The 23,176-nt window shown below is 44.7% G+C and overlaps 1 protein-coding gene across 2 annotated transcripts in view; it reads right to left on the bottom strand.

Annotated features, from left to right (window-relative positions):
- Positions 1-3,378: 3,378 nt before the first annotated feature.
- The window catches only part of RO60 (Ro60, Y RNA binding protein), a 121,980-nt gene continuing 102,182 nt past the window's right edge, over positions 3,379-23,176 (bottom strand). For both annotated transcript variants that reach the window (XM_030205676.1, XM_030205677.1), the window contains exon 9: positions 3,379-5,861. In XM_030205676.1, the coding sequence (XP_030061536.1) occupies positions 5,709-5,861 (153 nt within the window). In that variant the 3' untranslated portion in view covers positions 3,379-5,708. The remainder of the gene's footprint in view (positions 5,862-23,176) is intronic.

Raw genomic sequence — 23,176 nt, 5'->3', positions numbered from 1 at the left:
TGCTCTTTTGGAAACTACCTAGAATTGTGAGATAGAGTGGTCTATAAATTTTTTAAATAAATAAAATACTTCCTCCCGCCTCATCTCACTTCAGCCTGAAAACAGGTTCACTTTAAATGCTTTGTTCAGACAGTACTGGAAAATCTTCCAGTTAGATGGGAACGTACAGCAAGTGCTATACTCCTTCCAGCCCCATCTCACTTCAGCCTGAAAATGTATTTCTTCACTTTCACCTCTCTTGTTGTCCATCCATCTGTTTCTACCATCACCTAAAGAAATAATGCATCAATAACAAGACTGCAGGCTGTCAACCCCATGGGTGGCTACAAATACATTTTTCAAATGCAACAATTCCAAGAAACTGTTGAAGGCTTTCTGTACACCTTGATATGCAGAGCTTTTCTAATTACTATTTACTTCTGGCCTTCACCGCCCCCCCCCCCCCCTAGTGTATTGGTGTGAGGTCACACAGCCATACCTACCCTTGCTAATTACATGAATATAAGATCAGGATGTGTTACTCCTTATATCTTTCATGCATTTCACTCTTGTTCCAACTAATTACAAACCAAGCTCAGTTGTGCTTCACTACCTTACAAATTCCTTCCAAAACAGTGGAATGATTTATTTATTTATGGGGATGTATTAAAACCCTCTATGAAGAAATTCACCATAGTGGGGTACAGAACATACAGCTTGACATAAAACAGTATATGGAAATCAAGCAACTGCTCTTCAGTTTTATCAGTAAGAATGGACCCAACAAGTAATGAATTGGAAACCACTCCTATTCATCTACAATGTAACCAAACAATCAGGTGCTACTCGACTTCACCTGATCTCTGTTCCCTCCCCAGGATAACAATGAGGGGCACCTCTTGTCCTGTTCTCTCATCTTAGACAGAATCTGAAAGTGCTACTCTGTGCAAGAAAGTAGCCCCCCCATTTAGAAGCAATATCTAACAATTGCCCCTCCCTTCCCCAATCACTGCCATACACTTAACTCAAAAGGAACATAAACCTGAATACAGGCCAGCCCATTAATATTTTCATTATTTTCTAGTGGAAACCCCTATTTATTGGGCTTTATTAACTGCCTTTATGAAGAAATTTACCCAAGGCAGAAGTTTCCTTGTCACCCTGGTGTTAAAGGATTCCCAGTCAGCGCCATGGGAATAGCAGCAGTACTGTCACTCCTCCCTATACAGATGAATGCCAAGAAACATGCAAACAGAGAAATTCTATAAAGTATGTGCTAAAAGTTACACACTGATTATGCAAGTAAATCAATGGAATAATGTTATTTATATGCATATATGCCAAAATTCCCCTTCTAAGGGCTAATCTCTAAATATGCACATCTTACATAGAATGCATATTACAGGTGGATGTATGAACAGGCAGAGTCTGGGCAGGACTCACATTTATGTGTGTAACTTAACTGCAAGTTATGCACATATCATTGGAACTTAGGCACACACCCACCAGCTTAATAAGTGGCATAAGTCCTCGCACCTAATTTATAGGTGCATAATTTCAAGATAAACTGCATTCTGTAAAGGAATGTAGGTGTCTATGTTCCTTTATAGAACAGTTTCCTACCTCTTGGAGGGAAATCTTATAACAGGTCATCTAAGTTGAGAGATCAAAAGGGGCATTTTTGATAAGTCCAACTTTGGACATTTTGTTAAAAACATCTAAAATTCAAGTGGGGAATATAGCATTTTCAAAACAGAAAAACGTCTATTTTCTTTTTTTTTTTAATGGCTATTTACTAGATGTTTTTGTGCTCTATGCATTTATCTTTTTGGCCCATTTTTTGAAAAAAAGAAAAAAAAAGCCCAAGTTGAAAAATGCACAAAAGCAAGCCACTGGGATGTAGGTGGAGCCAGCATTCTTAGTGGACTGGCCACACAGACATCCCGGGAAAGCAATGGGGCACCCTAGGGGACACTGCTGTGGTCTTCATATAAATGCTCCTAGGTACACATCTCACCATTACTCCCTTATCTTGTCCACTGAGCCCCCCAAAACCCACTACTCCCAACTAGACACCATTACAAGTAGGTGTCTATTTGAGCCTATTTTCTAAAGACACAAGGGTGCTTATATTTCTATACAAAATAGCATCGGGAACTGGTGTAAATGGACATGCTTAAAGTATGTGCATATTTTATAACCTACATGTATACTTTGTGACTGTTTTTGCTTTGCCCAAACTCCTCCACTGAACATACAATTTTACAAGAGGCCTTTTATACATAAACAGGGTTTATGCATAAAAAAAATCCTTTATAAAATGACCCCCTTAGTGTGGACTGTCGTTAGTTAAAGCACAGAAAAGCAAGTGGCTAGACTAAGATTCCAAGCTGAAATGGGCTTATTTTAGTGCATTTGAAAGAAAAGCTCAGGGACCCTTACAGTTAGGAGTACTGAAATACCAACTGTACATTAACACTGCCATGCAACATACTGAGGAAACAAGAGAAAAGGAGAGAAGGGCAGCCTAGACTAGTGCTTGATGTCGACTTTGTCCTTGACCCAGGTTACAAATCACAGGTCCCTTCAAATATTTGGATTTATTTTTAAATGAATAAGGACTACGGAATGGACCCCCAAAGAAGGCAGTAGAGAGAAAAACATTAATGGAATTCAGAAGTGTGTGGGAAAAGAAATGTCTTTCAAGGATACCTTATTGGTAAAAGAGCAGTAAGAAAGAACTAGGATAAACTACACAGATCGACTGTTCAGCCCAAAAGAGCGGTAAAATTATAGTGTGCTTCCAAAAATGCATGCGGGATAATCTGCAAAGAGCAGCAGCTACTATAGAACTGCATAGGGATGTGCAAAAATAATCACAGCAGCAGTTTAAAGGCCTGAACACTTTGCTTGGCAGACTGGATCGGTAATTTTGGTCTTTAATTGCTGTAATTTAGGAGCCCTTTCACTAAAGCTCAGCACTCACTAAGAGGCCCTTTTACAAAGGAATGGTAGACTCTTTGCATGTGCAGTGCACGCCACGCCAAAACAAGACTACTGCCAGACTACCATGTCCCCTGGTGGCAATTTTGGATTTGGCGCTCGCCCATAACGCTGTGACAAATTATTTTTTAATTTCGTACCATGTGTGGCGTTTCCGGCGTTAATCGGCAGTTGGCGCGCGCTGACCAGTCACCATGCGTGTACCACGTGAGCCCTTGCCACTAGATCAATGGGTGGTGGTAAAGTCTCAGGCCGAAAATAGACTTGTGCTGGTATCAATTTTAGCACATGTCCATTTTCCAGCATCTTAAAAAAAGGCCCTTTTTCCTAGACGCAGTAAAAAATGGCCCAGCGCACGCCCAAAAGACACACTCGCACTACCGCAGGCCACTTTTTACTGTGGTTTAGTAAAAGGACCCCCTAAGTGCTAAGAATTCCATTTTATACCTATAGGCTTCTTAGCCTTTAGGGCACACTAATTCCATTTGCGTGCACTAAGCTCTAGTAAAAGGCCCCATTAGTTTGTTAATACATTTAATTTTGCTTTAAAATAGAAATTAGAAAGCATAAAGTGACTCGGGGCCACCAGAAACCCTACACTACTACTATGCAGCCTGTGACTCTTGCTGAGCACTTCTGATTTCCCTCCAAAACACAGGGCTGAAGCTCTGTGTATGTCACTGGTTCTAATCAGAACTGATAATCCCTGGAGGCCACTGGCACCCCTAATGGTTGCCCTTTCCAGGAGAGTTAGGACTCCTATAAGTAGGAGAGGATGCGGTACTGAGAGATACAAATAACCGCTGAACTTTAATTCAGAAGTTTCTGAGAGAACACCAGGAAAAGCAAACGAGGCCCTCATTTAGAGTAATAGAATAGGCAAAACAAAAAATAAAAGCAGTTCAGCAGTTTTTTACTTCTGTACTAGCAAGAACCCATGTGGTCCTTAAAAGTTCCGTTTATTTGTTGGTCCATTGAAAGTATCAAACCTTATAAAGAACAATGATTTCATGTCTGAGAAGAAATGATTACATGCAATTTTTGAAAGCTCCTTTTGCTTAGCCACTGCCATCGCTATGAGAGAACTCATAAATCAAAGGTGGCTAGCTAAGCCTGAGCAAAACTCCATGCGGACAAACACAATATAAACAGCTGAAGAGGGGCCTTGGGGGAAAAAGATTTTTTTTTAAAACAGTGGGTGCAGCTATAATAAATGATGCCTTTACTTTTTATTCTAAACATAAGGGAAGCATCATATAATTTAGGGCAAAATTGACAGGAGAATTCAGAGTAAGACTACAAGAGAAAGCCATGAAACAAACAAGTTGCTATTTTGATCAATCTAGCTGGTACTGTTGTTAGTTTTGGGAACTAAGGTTCTGGTTCTTCCCAGTTAGCCCTTCACTGATTTTATGATATAACCTCTTATTTATCTTGTCTATCTTGACTGACTGTAAGTTCCACTGAGTAGAGACTGTCTTTTTTGTATGTGTGTGTGCATGCGTGCATATCTGTACAGCGCTGTGCACATATGGTAACTCTACATGATTTATAGTAGTATCAATGGTAGCAGTTGACATCTTGATTTTACAAGTAACATAACCCCATCACAGTTACCTGGTCTAAGGTGCAATGGGAAACACTGCTACCTGATTTGACTTCTAGGATTCAGCATTATGAAACAGACCCAGAAAATCAACTCTTCATTTCTACTGTAAAGAATTAAACTCAGTCACAACTGAGGGTGGTGAGAGACCCGTCAAACAATTGTAATGTAGGCTCTCAGCACTCTGAATGCACGATGAAGCACCTCCTTGGATGTTGAAGCATCCTATCTGCTAAAAACCTCCAACAAAATCAGGAAAGGATCATGATAATAACAGAGTCCTCTTTTTAGGAAGCTATATTCTACACATATTTTGGGGTGTTATAAAATAAAAGACTTCACCCAGCAGTTTCCAGAGACCCTATGGTATTCAGCTTTGCAACTGCAAATATGTAATCATATATAACATCAAAGTTGCAGAATTACCAATTTCTCCGAAGTAAAAAAAAAAAATGCTTTTAGTTTAGAAAAGCAATATCTACCTTTGTTCTGCATTTATGTCATCCTTTGGCTCAACTACGGACTGAAAAACCTACTCTAGGGCCACTGCCCCACTAACTTCTTTCTGACCTGCTTGATACGCCATGCAACCAATATAGGGCTGAATTAAATCAACAGTGACCCTTGCACACACATTTTAGTACAGATCCTGGTTCTAAATAGCTATGAAAGATCTCCTTTTTGCTCCCAGATTGTCATGCCCAGCATTGTGCATTTAAGGTAACATCTGTGGCTGTTGCTGCGTTCAGCTTGAAAGCTATACTAGTATAACTTGATACCTTCTGTGGAGAAAGACATTAGCAAAATGTGCAAACCCTTCCCTTGTCCTTCAAATTACTAAAAAACAGAACATGTTTGGACAAAATAGAGTGAACTACACCAACTCTGAGGAGACAAGGCAGTGCTTTCAACTTCTGCTCCTAGCAGGCCTAACACTACAGTGAGTGTCACCAGCTATCCCAGTAACTTTCTTTCAAGGATTGGTGTGGCTAAACCATACACTAACACAACCCTCCCTCTATTCCCCCCCCAAATTCCCCACAATTCAATGCCTCGTGGGTTCCAATTTGTGTGCAGAGAGAGTTTAGGGGGTACAACAAATGTTGCTCTGCCTCCTAATTTAAATTAAATCCAGGCAGAAGCTGCGAATGACGTCCAGGGCACCAGAGTCAAAGCCGCATATGTCCAGCATGCCGCGGTCCTCCGGGTCCGCAATGGTGAAACCATTCGAGGTGATGCCACAGACGATCAGTTTGGATGGGATATTCATTTTCTAGGACAAAGAAGGCACTAGAAATTATTTGCTGAGCACACATATAAAATCCTATTTTGCTTAAAACATCTAAGATAAACAAGGGACTAGCAAAATCAGAATGTTCACAGTTTCCTGGGTATTTTACAAAAGACTCGCTGAACATAGAACTGTTTGTAAGACACGTATAAGGAAGTGCAGGAATACACATGTATTTGCCAGTAAGTACAGTGGGACCAGCCATTTTACAAAAAAACAAAACAAAAAAAAAAGCACTTGCAAAAACAGTGCTAAACTTGTAGCTCATACATGTAAGCGCCAGATCTGACAAAACGACACATCACAAAAAAAAGTCAATTAAGGAACAATCTTTTTGCTTTCTGAGGTGGATTTTAAGGCCAGAGAGATAAACACAAACAAGCAGTTTCCTCTCACTCATGGGTGATTTGCAGGAGGTGTAAATGCCAACAGGGAAATGTTTTGAAATACACTTCCCCTTGTAAAACGGGAAGTACAAGGTAAAATTTGTTCTTAAATTCTAAGGTGAAATTAGATCTTACCTGCTAATTTTCTTTCCTCTAGACCCTCCAGACCGGTCAAGACGCGTGGGTTATGTCCTCCTACCAGCAGAGGGAGACTGAGAAAACACTAAGCTTTTGAAGCCTGTATATATAACCTGTGCAGAACCTCCACTAGCCAGTATAACCCTGACAAAGCAGAGAAACAAAAAACACTAACAACAACTAGCAACCCTGTACGTGGTCACAGTAAACTGCAAAAACAAGAAACATCTTCCGCTTGCTCTTACGGAAACATGTTCCTTTGCCTTTGATAAAACAGTTGGGCTTCTACAGGTGGACTATCAAAGAAGAGCCTCACCTGTCCCAGACTCCTATCACAAAACAGAAATAAACAGAGTCTGCAATTAGAGAAACAACAATCTACAGCAGCCAAGAATTATCCAACAAACACACCTCCTGGCCTCCAATACAGACAGGGCGGGCTCTTGACCGGTCTGGAGGGTCTAGAGGAAAGAAAATTAGCAGGTAAGATCTAATTTCACCTTCCTCAGCGACCCTCCAGACCGGTCAAGACGCGTGGGACGTACCAGAGCAGTAACTAACTTACGGGAGGGACCTACTAAGGCCAGAGGTCAAAACTGCTGCCCCAAAGCGCACCTCGTCCTTCGCATGCACAGGAATCCTATAATGCTTCACAAAGGAATGCAGCGAAAACCAAACCGCAGCCCGACAAATATCTAATGGAGAAATCATACTATTCTCCGCCCACGAGGCTGCCATTCCCCTAGTGGAATGAGCAGACCAGCACTAGGCACCACAGGACCCTTCACCAAGTAAGCAGATGCAACCGCCTCCTTCAACCACCGTGCTATGGTCACCTTAGGAGCCGCTGCACCCTTCTTTGGGCCACCATGAAGAACGAACAAACGGTCAGAGGCTCTGAAGTCCTGAGTTCCAGAGAGATAACAACTCAAAACTCTCCTGACATCCAGCTTGGCAATACCACGTTGCTCCGAATCTCCAGCCATATCACTGAACACTGGCAGAGAGATGACCTGATTAACATGGAACTCGGAAACCACCTTGGGCAAAAAAGGAAAGCACCGTCCGCAACGAAACCTTCCCTCAGAAAGGACAAAAATGGTTCCCTACAAGACAAAGCCTGAAGCTCTGAAACCCTCCGTGCTGAAGTAATCGCCACCAACAAGACCATCTTTAAAGATAAATCCTTACAAGATGCCGATACCAGAGGCCCAAACGGAGGCCTGATCAAAGCATTCAAAACTAGCTTCAAATCCCACGGAGGCACCATCCGTCACTGAGGCGGACGCAGCAACTTAACACCCTTCAAAAAACGCACTACCTGAGGCACAGAAGCGAAGGACTTTCACTGAAGCTTCCCACGAAAACATGACAAAGCTGCCACCTGAACCTTCAGTGTAGACAAGGCCAGACCCCTATCAACACCATCATGCAAAAATTCCAAAACTTCCACCACCGAAGAGCGAAACGGCCGAACTCGATGGTCTTCACACAAGTGCTCAAAGATTCTCCAAACCCGGACCTACGCCAAGGAAGTGGATCGTCTACGGCAACTCAACATCGTAGCAAAGCCACTGGACGAAAGCCCCTTCTTCTTCAACTTGTGCCGCTCAAGAGCCAAGCCGTAAGCGAAAACCGAGCCGGATCCGGCTTGATTATCGGGCCTTGACACAGAACTGATCCCAACAAAGGCAGGGCCGCCGCCCCTGCCAACCGCACCAGGTCTCCGTACCATGGTCGACGCTGCCAATCCGGAGCCACCAGAATCACCCGACCGGAGTGATGTTCGATGCGCTATATTACTTGACCGACTAACAGCCACGGAGGAAACACATACAGCCACTCCCGAGGCCAAGGCAACAGAAGAGCGTCGATTCCCTCCGCTCGAGGGTCTCTTCAGCGACTGAAAAAAAAAAATCTCTGAACTTGCGCATAGCGAGCCGTTGCCCTAAGATCTATCACCGAAAGTCCCCAGACCGACACAACTCGCTGGAACACTGACCGAAGAAAAGACCACTCTCTGGGATCTAGAGTGTGCCTGCTGAGATAATCTGCATCTATGTGACCTACCCCGGCCACATGCGCTGCCAAGAGAGCCTGAGGATGAGTTCAACTGCGCCGCCAAGGCTCTTCGTCCCCCCTTGACGGTTGACATACGCTACTGCCATGGCGTTGTCGCAGAGCACTCGGACTGCCTTGTGGCGAACCACCGACGGCAAGGCCTGGAGCGCCACCCGAATGGCCCGAGTTCCAGCCGGTTTGATGGACCACTCTGCTTCTGCCCGAGACCACCGGCCTTGAGCTACCTGAGACAATGTGGCCCCCCAACCTTGCAGACTGGCATCCGTGACCATTACCAGCCCCTGTGGGGACTCCCAAATTGCGCGGGTTGAGCCACCATCGGAGACTGAGACGAGGGGCCACCGACAGCGGACAACACCTCTCCAAGTCCTGCGACAGAGGGGACCAACGACTGAGCCGAGCTGACTGTACCTGACGCATGTGCGCCCTGGCCCACGGAACTACCTCTATGGTCGCCGCCATCAGGCCCAGGACCTGACGATAAGTATGGGCCGTCGGCGCCTTCTCTGCAAGGAACCGACGAATCGGACCCTGTAACTTGGAACCAAAAGGCCGCACGAAGGAAAGTGAAGATAAGCTTCCGTCAAATCCAGGGAAGTGAGAAACTCTCCTTTCCAGACCGCACCAGTGACCGACCGCAACGTCTCCATTCGGAAAGAGGGCACCTTGAGTGCCGCATTGACCCTTTTGAGATCTAAAATGGGACGAAAAGTGTCCTCTTTCTTGTGGGCCACAAAATAGATCAAATAGCACCCTGAGCGGTGCTGATCTGAAGGAACAGGAACCACGGCTCCCAACGCGAGCAGCCACCGCAGAGTGTCCCTCACTGCTGCCCTCTTGCTCCAAGACCGACAGAGGGATTCCAGAAACACTTCGGGAGAACAGCTTTCGAATTACAGCGCATATCCGCCTCGAAACACCTTGAGAACGCACTGATCTGACCTGATTTGGGCCCAGCTCTGGTAAAACAGACTCAGCCGAGCCCCAACATGCAACAGAGCCTAAGCCGCCACACCTTCATTGGGAATTGCGGCCTGAATACTAACCTCCCGCGGAAAAGCCACGCCCTCCGCGACGACTCTCACGAAAGAACTGTGTGCGCTGGAAAAACCGACCCCTAGAGGTCCTACTACTACTACTATTAAACATTTCTATAGCGCTACTAGACTTACGCAGCGCTGTACAAATTAACATGAAAAGACAGTCCCTGCTCAACAGAGCTTACAATCTAAATTGGACAGACGAACAGACAGCTAGGGGTAGGTCCCACTCGATCTGCCCGGCCTATACCGCTGAGCCTCCCTAAACCGTCCCCGAGAGGAACTAGTTCTGGCCCCTGCCTTGAACCGAAAATCTGGAAGCCATAGAACCTTGGTATCACTAAGACCTCACACTAACTTGTCCAAATCTTCTCCAAAGAGCATAGCTCCCTTAAGTGGCAGAGACCCACAACCATAGCCATATTTTTTGTCTGAAGTACGCAACAAATCATAAAAGCCTCAGACAAAAAGGATGAAGCAACATCTACCGAATCATCCAGGAGCTTCTCGGCCCAACGAAAACATGCCCGAGCTACCAGACCCCCACAAACCAAGGCCTGCAGGGCTAGAGCCGACAAAACAAAACTAAGCTTGAGAAAAGATCCCAACCTTCTATCCTGAGGATCACGGAGGGCCGTTCCTCCATCAACCAGGATAGCCGTAGCTATAATTACTGCCGTCACTACTGCATCTACCATGGGAGCCTTAAAGGAATCCCTATCGTCCTGAGGGAGGGGATAAAGCCTCACCATTGCCTTTGCCACCTTACACGGCAAATCCCATTCCTGACAAATCATCTCCCGGAGATCCTTGTTCATAGGGAAGGATCACGCCTGACGCTGAATGCCCTTCACCAACGGATCCTGGACAGTTTCCCCCAAAGCCTCCTCAGGACCAAACTGAAGGGTGGACGACACCTGATCTATGAGTTCTGACAGCTCATCTTTATGGAAAATCCGCACTACTGAAGGATCCTCTCCAGGAATCCAACAATCCTGCTCCTGAGAGCCGTCAATTCCATCTGACTCCCCCAGATCACTAAGCGCAGCTTCTGCAGCTACAGGAGAAAAACATTGCCTGTCCTCTGACCACTCTAACCGTGGTCTCTCAGCCAAGCAGAAAACAGCCCCCTCTTCCAATTGGGGGGGGGGGGGAGGGGGTCCCGATCTCCAGGCCTGATACCGCGTCCAGACAAAATCTGGAGGAAAGCCCACCATTCCTGGACCGTCATTAGGCCCTTTTGTGCCAAAAACGGAGGCCGCAGGCCCAAAAACAGCTGGCTCCACGGGCCGTGTCGGACTCAAGATGGCGGCTGTTCCCGCCGAAACTGTTCCCGCTGACAGCGGCCCTGCCTACGCTCTCGCTGACCCGGAGACTCCCGACACCATCGATCCCTCCGCGGTCAAGTCGGGGGGAGCCACAGCCACTTTTATAGGTGCACCGCAAAGCTACACTGAGCGCCCGGTGCCTCTACCCCTCGCCACAAGCACGCGCGACATCGGAGGAGCTGGGCCGCCATAAACCATGAGGGACGGGAAAAGCTGTTCAGCAAACGCGCCAAACCAAAATCTCACTCACACTGCAAAAGCACTGAAGAAAGCGCTGCTCCCTCGTTCCAGCAAGGAATCTAAACCCCGCTGAAAATAAAGAAATAAATGCCCTTAAAGGCACAGTACTCCAACTCTGGCAGCTGGAAATTGTAAGGCACTCAAGGCTACAATACTGAGAAAGCAGCCGAGGCACAAAGCTGCCAAGCAAAACGAAATAGAATAACTGACCTTAAAGGCACAGTACTCTAATTCTGGCATCTGGAGCTGCCAAGCAAACAGAAATAGAGAGCAGCACAGGGGGAGGGACCCAAACATAGGTGTAACACCCCAGGGGGAAAAAACTGGGCCCCACCAGACCCAGGGCCCCAAAGCACTTTTTTTTTTTTTTTTTTACACACACGTACAGGGTACTGCAACAGAATAAAGTTTGGAAGGAAAAAATCCTACGACCCAATGACAAACTACCTCACCAGATTATTGGAGACTGCACAGGCTGTCAACTGCTACCTCTGCTGAGACTGAGAAAATACTGGCTAGTGGAGGTTCTGCACAGGTTATATATACAGGCTTCAAAAGCTTAGTGTTTTCTCAGTCTCCCTCTGCTGGTAGGAGGACATAACCCACGCGTCTTGACCGGTCTGGAGGGTCGCTGAGGAACTTCCTTTTTCTTTTTTATCATCAATACATTTTTATTGAAAAAAGATTAAACCAACTGGGAGATAATCATACATGTGACACTCAATGTAAGACTGGATAGCACCCCTCTTGCTGCTGGACTACTGTCTGCATCTTAGTATTATAGAGTTGTTTAATTAAAACTTCTTAAGGTACTAGGGATATCAGATGAATATAAAGAGCATTAAGATTAGCTTAATTTGTAATGTATTTAGTGTTTGATTCACAGAAACTAGTTAAATGTAATTAAAACTGTAATGAAAACACCCCTCTTGTCCTAATTAGAATAATTGACTATAAGTGAAGAGTTGAGCTAGGGCTGGGTGGGAATGAGGACTGAACTAGGCCCTAATGTGCCTTCTGGAAACTATCTGTTAATACTGTGTCAGAAAATTCAAGTTTTAAAACTATGGGGAAAAGAGTATAGAGACTAGCTAATAAAGTTTTTTTTTTTTAATTCTGTGTTTATCAATATCCTACAATTCCTCTTTTAAACCCAATCTTTAAGTTATCAAGCACAGAATAAAATAATGTCACTTACTCACAGAAATGTCCTCTTCTCTCAGAACTTCTCAGAAAGAAAGTTAAGTGGGACCTTTCCTCTCTATATAGTTTGGATTCTAAGGAGACTGTTTCAAACAAACCCTTTGAAGTAAGCCAGTAATCAGATTGCCCTTAGTAACCTTTGCAAATATTCTATTTCCTCATACCTTAACACTTAATTCAGGTCAGTAGTAGTGCTACCTCTCCAGCAGGCAAGAACAGAAAATAACTTTCTTTTAGGACAGTTTAAGCCTTGCTACAATCCTTTTTATACTCTTGGTTGTTAAGTTTCTATCTCTAGAGAAAGTTTCAGTTTAAAACTATGGGGAAAAGAATTGTAAACTATGGAAACTAGTTAATGCTTGCTTCTCTCTCTTTTATTTTTATTTTTTTCTTAAACTGAACTAGGCCCTACTGTTAGTGCAAACCTGCTCATGACCCCAAATTAAGATTTTGCTACCCCATTTGGAGTCGCAACTTGAGAACTCAGTTTAAATACAGACCCTGCATTTTTTAGCATTAAATCCTACCTGCCAAACTCTTCACCATTCCTCAATTCTTTTTTTTGAAATGTAATTTATTGCAACAGCCAGAAAGACAATATCATTGAAAAAATAACAAAACAGGCAAGTGTACAGAACAACCAATAACTCCACAAGAAAAAGAATGCTGTGAACAACAACAGGAGCAAAAATGTAAAATGAGATCACCAAGCACACCAACTGATATACCTTTACACCCCCCATCCATACTCCACATACAGCCAGACACACACTCCCCCCACTATGCCCCCCTCAGAAGGACCATGATAAGCAAAGTCTAAGCAAAGGCAGGATACAGATGCAAAAATCTGTGCCACATAGCAATGCAGCAGCACTTATCAAGAGGAAAGAACTGTTGATACAGTCACCATTTCCCTCATGGATACAAAACCACTGCTGCAGTGGGGGTGGGGGGGGGAATCAGTTTTTTGAGAAGAGGGCAGGAAACGGCACTGTCCTGAGTCGACATGGAATTCTGCATTCACAAGAGTAGAGATCCATAACCACACTTTGGGCAGCACTGAATCACCTGCTCCTCCACATGTTTACACTTGATACAGGTCCCATCTGCCCACAACCCACAGGAGGCACCATTTGCCCTAGAAATATACATTGTGTAAGATTTTAAACTGAAGTTCCTGTAAGGTGGCGGATTTAGTAAAATCAAACAAAAAGATTCAAAAACCGCTGCTCCGAAAAACTTTGTCCTAGGTCTTCAGACCATTGCTCCCGGAGGCTTGTAATGCCCTCCAGACTGACTGTGGCCCGCAATAGTTGCTACCAGGAAGATATTATCAGTAACAGGCATGGCATAAACTGAGAATCCAGCCACCCAAAGTCCTACGTGTCCTTGTACCAAGTGGTCAAGTCATCCCAGTAGTGCCTAACCTGATGCTAGGGAGATGCCACCTATCCTGCACTTGGGAAAACAAAGGGAAAGAATCCTCACTCAGATTACACAAGTTGGCTAAAGAAGTACATCCCTCCTTCGTCTAGAGTCGAAAGACAGTGGAGCCCCACCCAGCAGGAAAGTCCGTATTCCCTTCCAACAATAAGAAATGGGACACCTCCGAGATTTTTCCCTGGCGCCTCCGCCACCTCTGCCACAGAGGATTAAAAAAGTGGAATTTTGAATCCATGCGCTGATCCTGACCTCCCTGCCTGTGAACCAGATTAAAGAAGTGAGAGGGAGCACTCCACCCACTCACCCAACCTAGAAGGAAATATTTCTCCTGTCAAGATCTTGTGCAGCCACTGCATCAGAACAGCAACATTAGAGTGTCTAATACAGAGATTTTCAACCTTTTTCATCTCATGGCACACTTACATGGCACAAAAATTGTCAAGGCACACCCCCACACATGTTCCAGCATTTTAACTTCTCCACCACCCCCCCCCCCCCCACTGCCACACACTTATATAGTTCAGCATTTTACTGTCACGTCTGTGGCCGTGACCACCCTCAGACTTACCTTATTTCCTGGGGGTCAGCTTTCTGGCTGGCTCCTGTTTCTTCTGTCTGTCCTTTCTGAGCTAGCTCTGGCTCCCTGTGCTGGCTGCATCCAGCAGCATGACACTAATTGCTTCACTATACTGCACCTGTGGGTGTTGCCTGGGTTAGCTCTCTCTCTCTGTGCTGGCTGTTTCCAGCATGACTCTAATTGCTTCACTACACTACACCTGGGTGTGGGTAGCCTCTCTGTGTTTCACTGTGCTTTCTGCCTGCTCTGTGGTTTGTGCCTGAACAGCCTCCATAGTTACTTAGAGATTGCTGCAGCTGCGCCTCTGGGGTTGAAGGGCTTTATTAAGCACTTAGAGACTCCAGCCTTTGCATCGTCTAAGGTCCCTGGTATGTTAGATTGCTCTGTGCACTGCCACATTGTCCAGTTCAGTGTGAGTTCCTAGCCTATGACTAGTTAGCTTGGGCACAGCTTTGCTTGTTAGCCGGTGTACAGCTTTACTAGTTCTCCTGTGTTTGCTCAGTGTGAGTTCCTAGCATATGACTAGTTAGCTTGGGCACTGCTTTGCTTGTTAGCCTGTGTACAGCTTTACTAGTTCTCCTGTGTTTGCTTAGTGTTAGTTTCTAGCTTGTGACTGGTTAGCTTGGGCATAGCTTTCCTGTTAGCTTGTGTACAGCTTGCTAGTCTTCTTGTATTTTGCTTTCTGGTTTTCCCGTGTGCGTTTTCCTTTGCTTCTGGAGCTTCAGCCCTAGTCCGGTCTGCTGCCACTACTCCTTGTTACTGGAGCTCCAGCCATAGTCTTGCTCCTTGATCTGACCATTGCCTGAATCTGACTACTCTCTGCCCACTGTCTGACCTGACTACTGCCTGGACCCGGATATTCTCTGCCTGCGGTCAGACCTGACTATTGCCGGTACCCGGACATTCCCTGCCTGTCTGCCTTGCTTTTCGCCTAGGTGACTGGGGGCACTTCTGTATCCTGACTCCTGTTGTTCCTGCCTGCTAGTTCCAGTTCCGGTTTTCCTGTAAGCCCTGCCGGCTGCCCGAACCTGAGGGCTCAACCCTCGGGGAACGGTGGCTAAGCGTAGGTGAAGCCTAGATCCAGTGTGTTCCTGTCCAGCGGGTTCTGGTCCCTTGGGTTCCAGTACAGTGGGCTCAGCTCCAGTGTGTTCCAGTTCAGTGGGCTCCACTCCAGTGTGTTCCAGTCCAGTGGGTTCCAGTCCAGTGTGCACCCGTCCGGTGCGTTCCAGTCCTGTGTATTCCGTGCAGAACTCCAGTCCGGGGTTCCAGTCCAGTTGGCTCCGCTCCAGTGTGTACCCGTCTGGTGCGTTCCAGTCCTGTGTATTCCTGTGCAGAACTCCAGTCTGAGGTTCCAGTGCAGTCTTGCCTCGTCTCTACCTTGAAGGTGACCTTGCCTGCCACTGCCGCTCCACGGTAGTGGTCCAAGGACTCACAAAACCAGTGCTCCCGGGGAAGAAGCCTGACAGTATGCCAAGGTCCTCGAGAACACGACATTTACCTTCTTCCCCTCCCCTCCTACCCCACCTGCAGCTCCACACGTAGTCCAACATTTTACCTTCTCTTCCCCTACCACCCTCACAAACAGTCCAGCATTTACCTTCTCTTCCCCAATACCCTCACAAATAGTCCAGCATTTACCTTCTTTTCCCCCAACACCCTCACAAATAGTCCAACATTTACCTTCTCTCCTCCCCTACCCTCACAAATAATCAAGTATTTACCTTCTCTTTCCCCTGCATCCAGCATCTCTCCCTCTTCCCTCCTATCCCCTCTCCAGGTGGCAACTAGGCATCTCCCCTTGTCTCTCTTGACCCCTCCCCCCTCAGGTACCTTTTAAGTTTCCTTGTCTCTGACTCTTCCTGTCAATGTGGAAGCAGGAAGTTATGTCGGAAAGAAGTCTCCGGGATTGGCGCAAGAAAGCTGTATGAATCGCTGCTCCCTGTCACCGACCACTAGAGACATGAAAACTTACTCCATTCTGGCACAAATTAAGCTGGTGATCAAGCAATGATACTTTGAGAGTGCAACTAAGCAGGAAGCCTTAAACTTTTGACCACACAGCATAAGAAACAAGAAAAAAAGAATAAGGAAAAAGAAAAATTTATTATTGAACTGGGTCAAGCACAGCTGCCTAGAGCTTTCCGTGCCGTGTCAACCCAAGCTAAGTACTGTTATTACACCATACCATGCTGGCCTAGAGTACATTAAGCACCATTTTGAACTATAACCTGGTAGGTAGGGAGGGCTGACGGTGCGATGATGCCGATAGTGGTGGTGGAATACGCTGCTCGACAGCTTCACCCAAGTACCCAGTTCTGAGCACTGTTTACACTATATTTAAATTATTTATATTTTTTCACATTTTTTATTCTTGAGTGTTTCGAGGTGTGCTATATTGCTTGACACTATTCACAGAGGTGATTGCTTGCATATGTAAACTAGGTTTCTATTTGGATACATTTTGCTAAACTAGGAGAAACCTTATACTCTATGAATCCCCAGTTTAATCTTTCTGAATACAAATTAAGCTGGCCCAACTCCCACAGCACACCTGGGGAGCAGCTGCGGCACACCAATGTGCCACAGCACACTGGTTGAAAAACGCTAGTCTAATATCTGGCAGGTTGAGCCCACCCAGAGGGCGATCCAACATCAGTTTAGTCAAGGTGATGCGAGGCAATTTAGCATGCCAGAGATGATCAAACGGAATTTCATCTCATCCCCTGTTTCAGCCAAATGGGCATGGTTTGTAGGGGATACAGTACTTTCGGTATCATAAACATTTTCACTAATGCCACTTGGCCTAGTAGGGAAAGGGGGAGGGACCCACCACTTCTCAATCAACCCATATCAAAGATCATGCACTTAACCTCATTATATACAAATTTACTCCTGAACAAACCTTTACAATAACAGATATCAATTGGACACAAGTACCCTGGTCAGATCACTTCAAACTAAAAATATCCATGCAATTGAGAATAAAAATAAATTCGAGCCTGAATCAAGAACGAAAAACTTTCACCACAAGAGGTCACACTGATCCAGTATTATTCTGGCAAGAGGTCTACAGGAATGAATGGTCAGTACAAACAGACTCCAATCAATATCTTTTAAACTGGGACACAAGATGCAATAGCATACTTGATACAATGGCACCAATACAAACAAGAATATCACAAAGAAAAAACTCACTCCCATGGTTTAACGACGAATTGAAAAAACTAAAAACCCAAACAAGGAGACTTGAACGTGCTTGGAACAAAAAGAAAGATGAACAAACATTCACTGCTTGGAAATTAATGTTAAGGAAATTAATGTTAAAAAAATACAAATATACCATCAGGTAATCCAAGAGGTCATATTATAATTCCAAAATAGGACAAAACCATAAAGACTTACACAATTATTCCAATTTGTACATAATCTTCTAGACACCACACCAGTTACCTTAACTAACACGGATACCCCATCAGCAGATAAACTAGCTACTTACTTCAATGAGAAAATCATTAAACTAAGATCCACCTTATCAGCTAATTCCTCCGACTATGTAAAATTCATTGACGACTTAGACCCAACAACCAATGAGTATTCAGCAGATCGAATTTGGACAAATTTTTATTCACTAACGGAAGATACTGTCAACCTAGAGATCAACAAATTCACCAAATCCCATTGCAAACTGGACGCATGCCCCAGCTACTTAATAAAATCTGCCCCCCAGCGTTTCATAGCAGATCTCACCTCCTACCTAAATCACATGCTTCAACATGGATCCTTTCCCACGGATAAAAGAAATATCCTAATTATCTAATTATCGTCCAGTGGCATCCATCCCATTGATAGTCAAGCTGATGGAAAGCCTGGTAACTAAACAACTTACCAACTACTTGAACAACTTCTCAGTATTGCACACATCCCAATCTGGCTTCTGTGCCAATCACAGCACCAAACAGTTCTTTTAACATTCATGACCAAATTTAAACAAATTATTGCAAACGGTAACAATGTTTTTCTTTTACAATTCGACATGTCCAGCGCGTTCAACATGGTTGACCATGGTATCCTATTAAACATTCTTGAATATTTTGGAATTGGAGGTAATGTACTGAATTGGTTTCATAGTTTCCTAACGGCAAGAACATACCGGGTAATATCTGAATCGATCATATCATCGCCATGGAGACCTGAATGTGGTGTGCCACAAGGATCTCCGCTTTCCCCTATCCTCTTTAATTTGATGATGTTACCACTAGCCAGATCTTTATCCAACCTAAACCTTAACCCTTATATTTATGCTGACGATGACGATATGTATCTCTACTACTACTACTATTTAACATTTCTAAAGCGCTACCAGGGTTGCGCAGTGCTGTACAATTAACAAAGAAGGACAGTCCCTGCTCAAAGGAGCTTACAATCTAAAGGACAAAAAGTGCAGTCAATCAAGATTGACTACACTTTTTGTCTTGTCTGAAATTGACTTGTCTGAAATTGTAGATAAAATTAATCTCAGCTTCCAAGTTATGAATTCATGGGCGGATGCATTCCAACTAAAACTCAACGCAGAAAAAACACAATGCCTTATATTATCATCACAGTAAAATAAAATCAACTATACCAATATAAATATACTAAACCACACTCTTCCTGTTGCAGACAACCTGAAACTCTTAGGTGTAACAATCGATCGTAACCTTAGTCTAGATAACCACGTGAAAAATGTTATAAGAAAATGTTTTATGCAATGTGGAGGCTTAGAAGAATAAAACCTTTCTTCCCAAGAGAGACATTCCGCAAACTAGTGCAATCACTGGTATTGAGCCATTTGGATTACTGCAATTCCTTATAGGCGGGATGCAGAGCTCAAACCATTAAGAAACTCCACACTGCCCAGAACACCGCAGCCAGACTGATGTTCGGAAAGGCGAAATACTATAGTGCTAAACTCCTTAGAGAAAAAGTACACTGGCTTCCAGTAAAGGATCGAGTTACATTCAAAATATGCACCTTAGTTCACAAAATTATTTATGGAGATGCCTCATCTTACATGTCAGTCATTATAGTCTACCAGAGAGAAACAACAAAAGTTCATTCCGTACTTTCTTAAACCTCCATTATCCCAATTGCAGAGGACTTAAATACAAATTAATACATACATCTAGCTTTTCATACATCTGTACACAACGATGGAATGAATTACCAACCACTATAAGAAAAACACGCGACTTCATGACCTTCCGGAAACTACTGAAGACTTACTTGTTCAAAAAAAGAGTACAAAATGGATCCCTCATAACGATCTGACTTCTAAACTACACCAGACACAATTTTATATTGGAACTCTTATTTTGCCTATTTTATTTACACCCTAATTACTGATAATCATACCCTGTCCTGATATCATTATGTTATGTTGTTATCCATTTATCCTAATTACTGACAATTATACCTTGTCCTGATATCATTATATTATGTTGTTATCCACTTACCCACTTCTTAATCAACATAATTTTCGTATGAACCTTAATAGCAATAATTCTGAAATTCTTCTCTGTTAATATGATTGCCATTAATATTCCTATGCACCTTATCTGTTATATATACTCTGATTCTCTATTCCATCAATGTGATTGTAGTTGTATTATATTGTAAGCCACATTGAGCCTGAAAATAGGTGGGAAAATGTGGGATATAAATGCAGCAAAATAAATAAAATAAATAAATAAATTTTGCACATTACAGCGATACATAGTAACCGGGTTAGCACTGAGATAAATACCCAAATATCACATGGGTTTGGATATAGGTGGAATAACCAGAGTACGGTGTCATGTTGCCTCCGGGCCCCCGTCCAAAAGGAGAAGTTCTGATTTGGCACAGTTAACCAGGAGACCCGAAATGAAACCACCAACCAGTGCCAGGGCTGGCTCAAAGTGTCAGGGCGCTTCATTAAGATAAAGAAGAATATTGTCAGCAAACAAGCTGATTTTACATTCGCACTACCCCCACCCCCTACCCAGATGCCACGAATGGCAGATGACAGTCGAATTTTAATAGCCAAATATTCTATAGCCAAAAGAAAAAGTATCGGGGACAGCGGGCACCCCTGTCAAGTGCCTCTCTGAAGCGGAAAAGAATCTGACAAACTCCCATTCATTAACAGTCACGCCCGAGGCTCAGAATACAAAGCTTGAACCCAGCCCACGAACATACCCATGAACCCATATAGTCCCAGACCCAGGAAATGCTGTCATAGACCTTCTCCATATGGCCAACGTGCCCCTCTGCCCCCTATGATCATGTAGAGCAGTCATCACTTTCAACAAACACATGGAAGCAATCTGCCTGGTACAAAGCCTACCTGATCATAGTGGATAGGCGCAAGGAGATATTTGATAATACGTCACGCTAGCATTGCTGCCAGGATTTTAACATTTTGGTTCAAGAGCGAAATGGGCCAATATGAGCCCACCTGAGTCAGATCCTTACCCAGCTTAGGGAGTAGTACTAGATGAGCCACGTTCTCCCTCCCCTCCGCTCCTGTCATCGCCAATGTGTTACACATGTCCCCCAGCGGGTCAGCTACCAGATCGCGCAACAGACGATAATATTCAGGGCCAAACCCATCTGGCCCCAGGGCCTCGGTCAACTTAAGATTCCTGATGCTGACCAGGATTTCATCCAGAGTAAGCAGCCTACTGAGATGTAACGTCTTCGTCTCTGTAAGTACAAGAATGGGGAATCCCTCAAAGAAGTGCATCAGCATCACCTTGTCAAGCTACTGTCTGCCATATAACTCGGAGTAAAACTGAACAAACTTCTCCTTGTTCTGAGCCGCTGGGTACATACCTGCCCCCGATTATCTCTAATCGAGGTAATCACTTGTTTCTGTTTAACAGGGTGGATCAGATTAGCCAACTATTTCCTGGTTTTACTCCCCCATTGGCGAAGCGGATACCTCTGGTAGAGTTTGTTCCACTTTCTTATGCAATATGGAATCGCTCTGCCGACATTATCTCCTTGAGCCACGCCTTAGAGACGGGATCCAGCGTGGTAACATGGCGGCGCCTCAGGGTCACTAGTTCATGAAATAGCTGAAGTATCTCGCCCTCCCACTCCCAGCGTTTATGAGCTGTGTAAGCAATGATGTGCATAACCACCTTGGAAGCATTCCAGGAGACCGCCCCCACCTCCGGAGCGTCATTAAACTGATGATGCTCCAGCCATTTGGCAAGCAACACCTTAAAATCAGGATCATGGTAGAGGAGGGGAGCCAGCCTCCAGGAGCACTCCTGAACAGCCGGTACAGCGACCAAGTGAAGAACCACTGCAGCATGATCAAAAACCACAGGGCTGTGAGTATCTATGCTCTGGGCTTGGGAAAAAAGTGAACTAGGAATGAGAAAATAAGCCAGGCGAGCAAACACATTATGGGCATTAGAATAAAAAGTATAATCAAGGTCAAAAGGATGACACATCTGCCATACAACTAAAAGATCTAAGTGATGGGTAAAGAAATTTACGCCCTTCATATCATGGTCCTTGCTCCGCCTCCTTTACAATCTAAAGCTGGATCAGCAGTAATATTAAAATCACCAACTAAGATGATTCTATACTCCAGGTACCCCACTAGGAGTGAGAGAAGCTGTGAAAAGAATTTGCGATTACACATATTTGGAGCATACAAATTGCAAAAAACAAATTTAGTTCCCCATAATTCCCCCACTACCAATGTCCTTAACGGATGAGTGGATGCCATCACGTTAAGCACAGTAATCATGAGGTCAGCCAACTGAGAACAGATCGACATGTAGAATCCATGAATGTCTCACAACAGGTAACCCCATAGGGGCTGCCCAGCTCAGCCCCTCAAGGTCAGTGAAAGCAAACAGATTCCCCCTTCTGCCTCCCTCCATCTAGAGAGCACCATAACCCCACTCCAAGACCCCCATGAAAAGAACCTTAGTCTCCATCTCAATAATCCCCCAATCCACACACCCACCCAAACACACCACTAACGCACCACAAACAAACCCACATACATACACACACCCATCCAACATCCAGCTACCACTCCCATCCACCCCCCATCCTGGAGAGCAACCCCTCTAAACCAATGCAGTCCCTTCCATCACTAGAGTGCCCTACAATGCAAATCCCACCTAAAACCCAACTCCGGGTAGCAAAGCCCCCACTCTCCACAGTGCTGGCAAAATACACAAGGAACAGAGAGGCTCCAGGAGCACCTAACTAAGTGAAGCACCTTGCAGATTGCCAGCTCTGACCTTGTGCTCCAACAACCATCCAACACAACAACGAGCACACTTTGCTGGTTGAAGCCCTCCAAGTCACCCAGGAATCAGGTTCAGAAGCAGCGCTCAGCCATAACCACAGGCCGCATAGAAGGCTCAGAAGACCAAAGCACTGAACTCCCAGTGCACCCAAAAATTTGTGGTAAACAGGTGCCAGGAGCAACTGCTGCTTTCCATAAAATCAAGCCAGTGGTCCCGAAGTGCCAGAGGACCCATGCTTCCGTCAGATGTAAGTGAGGAAGGAATTACTCAAGGACAGCAGCAATCTGACCCCGAGAAAGAAGTGAAGGGATCCTCATGCCGGGTGATTCAAGCCCTCCATGAAGGCTTTAGGCTCATAAGCTGTTTGCAGTAGAACTGTGCAGTCCTCGTGCCACACCTTCAACTTGGTTGAGAAGATCAAAGTGAATTGGATGCCTTTTTGGTATTAGTGCAGAAGGACACCATGATCTTGCGCTGGGCCGTCACCATTGAAAATCATGAGCCGCGCACCCTCATACTCCAGGGGACCCGCTCTCTGGTAAGCTCACAAAATTTGCTCC

The sequence above is a fragment of the Microcaecilia unicolor genome, chromosome 6 (assembly GCF_901765095.1).
Source record: "Microcaecilia unicolor chromosome 6, aMicUni1.1, whole genome shotgun sequence".
Lineage (NCBI taxonomy): Eukaryota > Metazoa > Chordata > Amphibia > Gymnophiona > Siphonopidae > Microcaecilia > Microcaecilia unicolor.
This window is presented reverse-complemented; position numbering and strand designations above follow the sequence as displayed.